The sequence below is a fragment of the Agrilus planipennis genome, unplaced genomic scaffold, assembly GCF_000699045.2.
Source record: "Agrilus planipennis isolate EAB-ADULT unplaced genomic scaffold, Apla_2.0 scaffold100, whole genome shotgun sequence".
Taxonomy (NCBI): Eukaryota; Metazoa; Arthropoda; class Insecta; order Coleoptera; family Buprestidae; genus Agrilus; species Agrilus planipennis.
Window position 1 is genome coordinate 173,556 of NW_020442469.1, and position 8,799 is coordinate 182,354.

General features: G+C 33.8%; 1 protein-coding gene and 1 long non-coding RNA gene across 3 annotated transcripts in view; one reads left to right on the forward strand and one right to left on the reverse strand.

Annotated features, from left to right (window-relative positions):
• LOC108736170 overlaps positions 1–8,799 on the forward strand; it is a 103,560-nt gene that overhangs the window by 85,128 nt on the left and 9,633 nt on the right. Inside the window, exon 4 of one of the 2 annotated variants that reach the window (XM_018468495.1) lies at positions 2,495–2,545. The exons of the other annotated variant lie outside the window; for it this stretch is intronic. Coding sequence (XP_018323997.1) covers positions 2,495–2,506 — 12 coding nt within the window. The 3' untranslated portion in view covers positions 2,507–2,545. The remainder of the gene's footprint in view (positions 1–2,494; positions 2,546–8,799) is intronic. 2 annotated transcript variants of the gene reach the window in all.
• The window catches only part of LOC108736183, an 84,329-nt gene that overhangs the window by 67,735 nt on the left and 7,795 nt on the right, over positions 1–8,799 (reverse strand). The window lies entirely within an intron of this gene.

Sequence of the window (8,799 nt, forward strand, 5' to 3'; positions counted from 1 at the left end):
AATGACTGTACACTAATCGACAGTAACAGTTCTTTGATCTTACAGAGGAATTGCTTCTACAGTGAGAAGTAATATATAGTATGTATCAGTTACATTATTATTTTCAAATCTATGTTATGTAGCTTCGCAGTTCTTTTTTTTGGGCAGACCACAATGCTATCTCTATATTCTCTGCAGTCTGATCGCATCCGCTTAAAAATCTGGTCTTTTAACATTATATCATGATAACCATATATTATTTCGTGTTGTTCACGTGAACTAGGCCGGCTCAAAGTAAAATCGAAAAAAACTAATACAGATTTAGGTCGCTTCTGTCTAAAAATACCTTGGCAGAGGCATTTGTCGTTATTCAATTGAAGAAGCGGATGAGTAGTCCTGTCTCTCGAGCCAAAAATAAAATTTTTAATTCCCCTCTTCGTGTACCGACGATGCCGCGTTCTTCGCTCAGCTTTTTTATTATTTATTCTGGTTTCCATTTCCGATTATTTCGGAGACTATCACGCCTTTGTTTATCTGTACATTAAGATCATCCAATTGGTTTGTTCGTTCGAGTGGCCTTTTCCACTACCTACGAGCACATTCGCTTGCCGGAAATAAATTCGATATTCACTTGTATCATAATGATTTTTTTCTTGTTGGAAATGACAGGCCTTGCGATCGATCAAAGAAATACAAGTACTCGTTAGCATGATTATAGCTATGAGTACAAAGCTCTAGTATTATAATATTCGATCAACTTTTTGGACACACAATGTGCCTATTATACATTTTTTGGTCCAAGTCGTAATTAGATATGGGACCGAAGCCGCATAATTATTGAGTATTGAGGAAAACGTCCTGGCATCAATGCAGGATTCAATCTCATATTCGTATTGGAAATTTTCTGTAATTTGCATCCCTATTTTTATATAATTGCAGTGGCGTATAAATTAAACTACTAGGATTAATTAATTCTAATATTTTATAGACACTGCCTCGTTTTTGATACATCGTGGTCTATATATTTTCCAATTTAATAGTTTTTCGTACAATTCCGAAGCATCCTGGAGACTGTCTCTGATTTCCAAACTTAATACACTCTGGAGGTTATCGTGTATAAAATTAAACAAGTTTTAACGGGCTCTAACTTCTGAATCGATTGTAACACATTGGTGCCAAAAAAATGCGCCAAAAGTTTGAAATGTACGAATCTCGAATCCATCAGAAGGATTCAAAAAGTATAAAAAAGCATAATTTTAGAAGTAATCAACCGATTCGATTCCGGTCCGGTCGTTATGGAGGGAACTAAGCAAACCTTCTTGTTTTTATTTTGAAGTCATTGGGTTAAAAATGAAATTCTATTCTCGTACAGACATATATTCGTCTGATAATAAACATATTTTGGATTCATGTCGGAATGAATGTCTAGTGTCTAGTTTAGAGTGTAGTATGCTAGAAAACGTGTAATACAGTACCGGCGCTCAATTTGGAGTTGGCATTGGAATGTCGAAACCAACTGGGATGCCATTCAGGCATTTAACAACCGCTTCCAACAACAGTGCACATACGCCCACTTGACCTTATACTCAGTTTCCAGTTATAACATATATATCTCTCACGCAGCATCCAATATGTGAAAGCATAGTCGAAAATATTAGAATTATTATTTAAAAAAAAAATATTATCTGTATGTATATAAATTGCAAATTTGTTGAAATTGCAATCTATCAACGAATTACATTTATTGATTATTTACCGCCTGAATATAAATCATATGCCATACTATAAAATAATTTCGAAATTGCTACGCGTGCCAAAGCTAAATATGTTATAATCCAAGGAAATCTGTATCTTAAAATAACTTCATCAAAGACATATTTTTTAATGTTTTATATCTAACCTTTCAATTATTGTTTAAGTAACATCATGAACAACCTTCAAAGGACTGTGCTACATATTAAATGGTTTCTAATTTTAAAGGCTGCTATTAATAATAAATAATCCGAATTATACATAGAAATAAAAATAACTTGTAAATAGTTAACTTACCGACGAAGAAATTTTTCACTAATATGTAGGTACATATAGGGTAGTTATTATTAAAAACGAAAAGCTAGTTTTTAATTACAGGACTGGACTATATAAACGTGCCAAAATCAGCCAATCATGATAGTTATAGTGGCTGAATAAAAACATACTGCGAAACATTCCAAAAAATACACGATTATAAATTTTCTTTCGAACTTACTTAAGTATTATTAAATTTGAAGCAATAATTTGTTGAAATACCATGCAACTAACATCTATTTCGAAATTTGAAGGATTGTATATTTCAACAAATCCCGTAAGTATAGTTGTAGCTGTAAGCATAAAAAATCAAATGAAAAAGTTCCCTTTTCCTTGTTGAAATCCCTTTGGACTAGTAACCAATTTATTGTATCTTGCATTTTTCAACATATAATTGCTTCGAAACTAATAATTTTTAAACAATTCTAATCCCTTTTTATTTCCATAGTATTACATATAAGCCAGGCCGAGACTAGCAACCAATTAAACAATAGCACAGGTAAGACATTTGACTAAATAATAGCCCAACTTACTATACGATGTGATACCTAATTTGTTGTTTGATTGGTTGTTTTGCTCTAACTTTTGTTAGCACCAATTTATGTGCTCGTCAATTTACACACTTTATATTACCCACTCAAATAAATATTTGTGCAAATTTTTAATTTATTTTATTTTATGTTACGTGCTTTTTGCTGACTGTCAAATGTGCCATTTTAGCAGAGTGTTTTCACATTATTTTCGGCTTCTGTATCACAGCATGGAACATTTTATTACAATTTATAATCGAAGACGCGATCAGCATCATTAAAGACAGTACAACTGTAGGGATAGATGTGCAAATGATATAGCAGTATTAGCATCTAGCAAGGAGGAGTTAGAGATAGCTTTAAATAAAATGGAAGCAGTATTGACAAAACAGTATTCTATGAAAATAAATAAAAGTAAAACTAAAATACAGGTATGCAAGGGAAGAAAAAGTAGGGAAAGAGCGAATATAAAGATAGGAGACGAAAAATTAGAAGTGGCTGATTTTAGATACCTAGGAAGTCAGATGAGTCAGGATGGAAGGAGTAGTAAGGAGGATAGCGCAAGGTCCAATCGCCTTTAATAAAAAGAAGTCACTTCTATGTTCGCGAACGGTTAATTTAGAAATTGTTAAAGGTGTATGTTTGGAGCACGGCGTTGTATGGGTGCGAAACATGGACAGTGGGCGCGGCGGAAAAGAAAAGGTTAGAAGCCTTCGAAATGTGGTGTTATAGGCGGATGATGAGGATAACGTGGGTAGAAAAGGTTAGAAATGAAGAGGTATTGGAAAGAATAGGAGAACAGAGGACTCTATGGAGGTCAATAAAAAATAGGCGAGATAGGTTGGTAGGACACCTTCTCAGGCATGAATGTCTAGTCAGAGACATATTAGAGGCTGAAACAAGAATTAAGAGAGGTAGAGGTAGACCTAGATTAGATTACTGTTCGCAAATAGTTAAGGATGTGGGTTGCTCTAGTTTCAGGGAAATGCGAATTTTAGCTCAGAATAGCAAAGAGTGAAGGTGCATGTCCAACCAGTCTTAGGACTGACGACTTTATGATGATGATTACAATTACTACGAAACACAATCACTTCATTTTTTAAAAACTAGGAAATTCTTGAATCTACCTTCTTATACAGAATACTCAAATACTTTAAATTTGGATACTACCTTTTTCTGACTCATTAGTCATTACATACTTGCAATTATTATTGAAAACTTTTCTGATGTCAAAATACACAAAGAAAGGAAGGTCAAAACAAATATGACAGTATAACTTACACAGTACTAGAGTTGTATTAAGTCATTTCCCGCGTAAAATAAAATAAGTCAAATTACTGAAGGTAAAATATGGAAAGTGTAAAATTGAATTCCAATTCAGATACTAGATAAACGGAACGATAAAAAGTAATACTTGGAAATACAAAAACTATCTATATGTACTTGCTGTCTCGAGGATCTCACGGATTACATAGGTGTTAAGGATATTTGGGAGGTACAGTCAGAGACGAGAGTACATAAAATTATAAATTCGTGATTAATTAGGTTTTGCAGCATATCATGAAGTAAATAATTACTATCTATACTAAAAAAAAGTATACAGTTTGAGAGAAAGTTTGGAATTTAACCATAAAATAAGAAATAACGAATAATATGGAAAATTTTTAATTGACTTTTGGCAGTGAATATGCCTTGATTTCAACTTCGAAACAAAAAAATATTTAGTTTCAATCTCTATTAATAATGAGCGTAAAACTTTTTAATATGTTTAAATAATAATTAAAACTTTAAAATTGCATTTATTTCAGACAATTATAAATATTATCATTATATTATCAAGTAAAAACGAGATTTTCAGCTAATTTTTCATTTTTTCCTCGATAACCATTTAGTGAATTTGAATAACCTTATGCTCAAGTGATTCTCCGGTGTTCAAGTTACTTATTATAAAAGTTTGAAATTTCTGATAGCTTTTTTTCTGTTAATAAAAATAAATTTAATCTGTTCGGTTAACGAATCTCCATAAAATGACGTGTAAAATTACAATTTTTTAAAATTTCAATAACTTTTTAACGGTTTAGTGAATCGATTTGTAATTTTTACAGGAGTTTTAGAATTGAATGAGGAACGTTCTTTCAAATTTTTATTTGTCTCTCATAGCATTTTGACATACCTCTCAAACATCCCTAAGGTCATATCAGAATTCGACGGATGACATACGGAACGGATGCACGGCATTTTGGGAGTTTTATTTCAGAACGTTGAAGTCGATTTGCAGAACTTAGCTTACTGTAGTGTCAATCGTGATAAGCTATCATGGGTTTTAAATAAAGACCATTATAATCATAAACGAAGAAGTTTGATTCCAACTCCAGGCATCTCGGTAGATTCTTAAAATGCCGATGCATGAATGTATTTCGCACTATAGATATGTTTGCGCATACTTTATGTTTTCCGTTCTGTGCCGTCCGCCCGATTCCGATATATTATGTATGCGAGCCTTTACCTTTTCATTGTCAAAATGAAAAGTAAAATATTCAGGTGATTTACCTACCGGAAAATTCAGAAAATTGTCGTTACAGTGGGAATAAGATTCTTAAAGTCGTTGACCGCTTTTGGTGACTGATTTTTTTTTTTTCGAAATCATCTATTTTCATAAACAATAGATTGTAAAAAAAAACTGGCGGTTTCTAAAAAAAAAATTGAGGAACAACGACAACCTTAGGTGACTAAACCCCCAACAAAGAAGTAAATCCATTTGTAGCTTTATGAATTTTAAAAATAAATTTTGCTTATTTTTGAGTGAGAGGTATGTACAAGATCTCAAGACACATTGGATCTATTAATAAAATATGTCAAACAGGAAACACATTTCAGGTACAATTTGTGGACATTCACCTTCTCCCTATCATCAAATGATTTTTAGAATTTTAATATTTCTATTGATAAACATCAAAAGTTCAAGAGTACCTACTTCTTACAAGTGGGCATACGAGGGCGGTTCAATAAGTACCCGTGTTAGAAATGAAGGCACCTTTCTTTTTTTTTAATTTTTTATTTATCAACATAGTCCCCTTTTTAAAAGTCCCACTTCTCCCGCCATTTCTGCCATTTTTTTTTACAAAAAATAAGATTTGTCGAACTCTCCAAAATCCCCCCTGTCTCGGCGATGAATTCCTCGTTTGAGCTAAATTTCTTTCTCGCTAGTCATTTCTTCACGGTAGGGAACAAGACGAAGTCGCAGGGAGTCAAATCGAGTGAGTACGGGGTGTGCGGCAGCAGTTAATAATAACGTAATTCATGCATTTTGGTGGCAACAACTCCTGATGAATGTGCCGGTGCGTTATCGTGTTGAACACGCACCTTCTTTTTCGTCAAATGCGTCCGTGTCTCCTTCAATTTTTTGTCGAAGCGGTCTAATAACTTACTGTAGTATTGTCCAGTGATCGTTCTTTCTTTTCCTAAAAAATCCGTAAAATGATTCCCTCGATAACAACGTTTGCCAGACTTCCTGGTCGTTCCTATCAAAAACGGATCTTTGCCCACGTTTAAATTCGTTGAAGCAATATCTAACTGTGGTCGTAGATGGCGAAATGTCTGCATGAACAGTATCCAACTTTGTTTTCATCTCCTCGCTTTTTTTCCCATACTGCTCTTTTTCCATCCATAGTGAAAATAACGAAACACGTCTCAGTCGAATGGCTGCCAAATCCAAACTAACCTATCAATCAGTCTGAAATTCGTTTTGGCGTGGTTTGATAGATGACAACACCAATTTCCCTCAGAAACGTACTCTGTCTTCAAACACTGGTACTTATTGAACCGCCCTCGTACGTATGTATTCTGACTTCAGATTTCATAAAATGTAGTTAATAATTTACATTAATTTAACATTGTTTAGAATATATAATTTTAATGCTCAATATTTGCCCAGTTTGATGTGTGTGTGTGGATTTACGAGTCGATCACAAGCAGACAAACACATTTAGAATGTGACTAGATTGTTGTTAAATGTTTCTAGGGTTATCCTCACCTATAAAGTTCGCAAATATCTAGAACTGTCCTGATGTAGAATGTTTTTAAGTGAACTGGACTGGAAGAACGTTCTCAAATATTCGAAGGGTATTATGTCTGAGTGGTGGAATTGAGTTATGAGTCAGGGTATTGTCATATATTTTTCCTAAAATGTTTGGAATCTCCTATAATGTTCAATATTTGTCCATTTTGATGTATGTGTGGATTTGCGGGTCGACCACTCGCCTTCAAACGCGCATTGAAAGTATGTGAGAATGTACCTCCTAGATACCAGAACGTATCCACAATCAATTATCTGTGAGAATGGACGAATCTTCTGTCTTGTTTCCATTTGGGACTATAGTCATTTGCTGCGTTTTAAACACGCCCTTGTTAAGTTAGGAAATGCTTCACGAGTAGTACAGAGAAAGTGAAAAGAGATAACGGAATAATAGTAAGAAATGTAGCGATTAAAGGTTTATTAGGTACGCAAAAGATCAGGGTCGGCTTTATAACTGTCTGGTTGGTATTATATCTTTATACAAGTGTCTTTGCTTTCCGAAATTTCTGAGAATGTTGAACTTTTTTTAAAGTCAATATGCTCAAATCTGATTTTTTGAATCTCTGTTACACATTAATTGGTGTAATGTTATTCCTTTTTCTTTATTTGTGTCCGCTGCAATTCCTACCTGACATCTCCTTTCTATGTTTACGATATTCGTACGATTTACGTCTGTCGCGAGTAAAAGCACGCGTTCTATCAGCAACCGCGCTGTAGTCTAGTTATGTATAAGTTAAAAAAAGGAAGTATATGCCACAGTTTTATTGGGAACTATGTCAATTTCGTCCCAACTATATGCTAATATTATCACGGAACTCAAGGCGTTCCGAATTGTGTATGTAAGATTACTTTACATCGTCATTTTTAAGGAATTAAGTCGTCTCAAGATTGCACGAAACATAAAATCTAAAATGGTATGGCTAACCCTTATCCCATCCAAAAAAGAAAGCTGACTACGTCAAATATTAAAAGATGACAAATGCAAATTAAATATATAAGATCTTGCCGAAAAACTGCGGAAAACGTTAATTTTATTTTTGACAAAGCAACACTTGTACCTACATGAACATCATCAAGAACTATATTGAAAATAACTTTGAGCAGTGGATTCCGGCTTGAAAGAGGATGTACTTTATTTGTTTATGTACCAGTATAATACGCATAAGCCATCATGAATTAATAATGCTGTTAAGCGACTATGACAATAACAACAACATCAACAACAGTGGCGATATTATTTAATCGAAGTCAACTGGTTCACAAGCGCAGCGGCACAAGTTGATGAACTTTAATTCGATGATGACGATGTTGATGACAAACGACAATACGGGCTACATACCATACATATAAATAAACATACGCATACACTAGCACCCGTGTTGTATGTAATGACAAGTTTGGCATAAGTGTGTGTCTGAGAATGAACATTAAAATGTGGGAGGACAGCGCTACGACATACTGTATATGCAATGCGAGGTACACCCAAACTGCGCCAACGAGGTCTCACTCGCTGTGAAACCACACGTGAATTTCAACACACGTTTGTAGAAATTATTGCAAAGTTACTACTGAGAAACTATTTTGAAATGTCATTTTGTCCAACTGATCGGAAAAATTAAAATTTGATTACCTGTATAAGAAAAGTGCTAAAAAGGTTGCGAACGGTTACAGAAGTTGCCTGAAAGATTTTTATTAATTTATTTTCTCTAGATTTACGGGAATATTTTCGAAGAATAATACTTGAAATTTATGAAAATCCAAAAATAGCTATCAGCTCCACTTGCCAATAGGCAAACAAGTTAGTTTTAGTGGTACGATATTTTTAGATATTGTTTAAATTAAACGCAAGTTAATAATGATAGGTTTTATATAATATTTATAGAGGTATTAATATGTATACTTCATTTACTTTCTCTAGCGATGTGCCCCTTATAATGTCTTGGATGCGCGCTGGCAAAATCGTAGGTAGGGAGAAAAAGCTCATTATACTCTCGAGTCTTGTTCATTAAACATGCTTTTTCATACAGTACCTGCCAAAAGTTTTATTCAATCATGAATAGTAGTGCGAGTCGAAAACAAGCGTTAAAGCCTTTAATATGTCTTCAAATATAAATAAACATCTCGTTGATATTTTCAGTAGTAAATGGT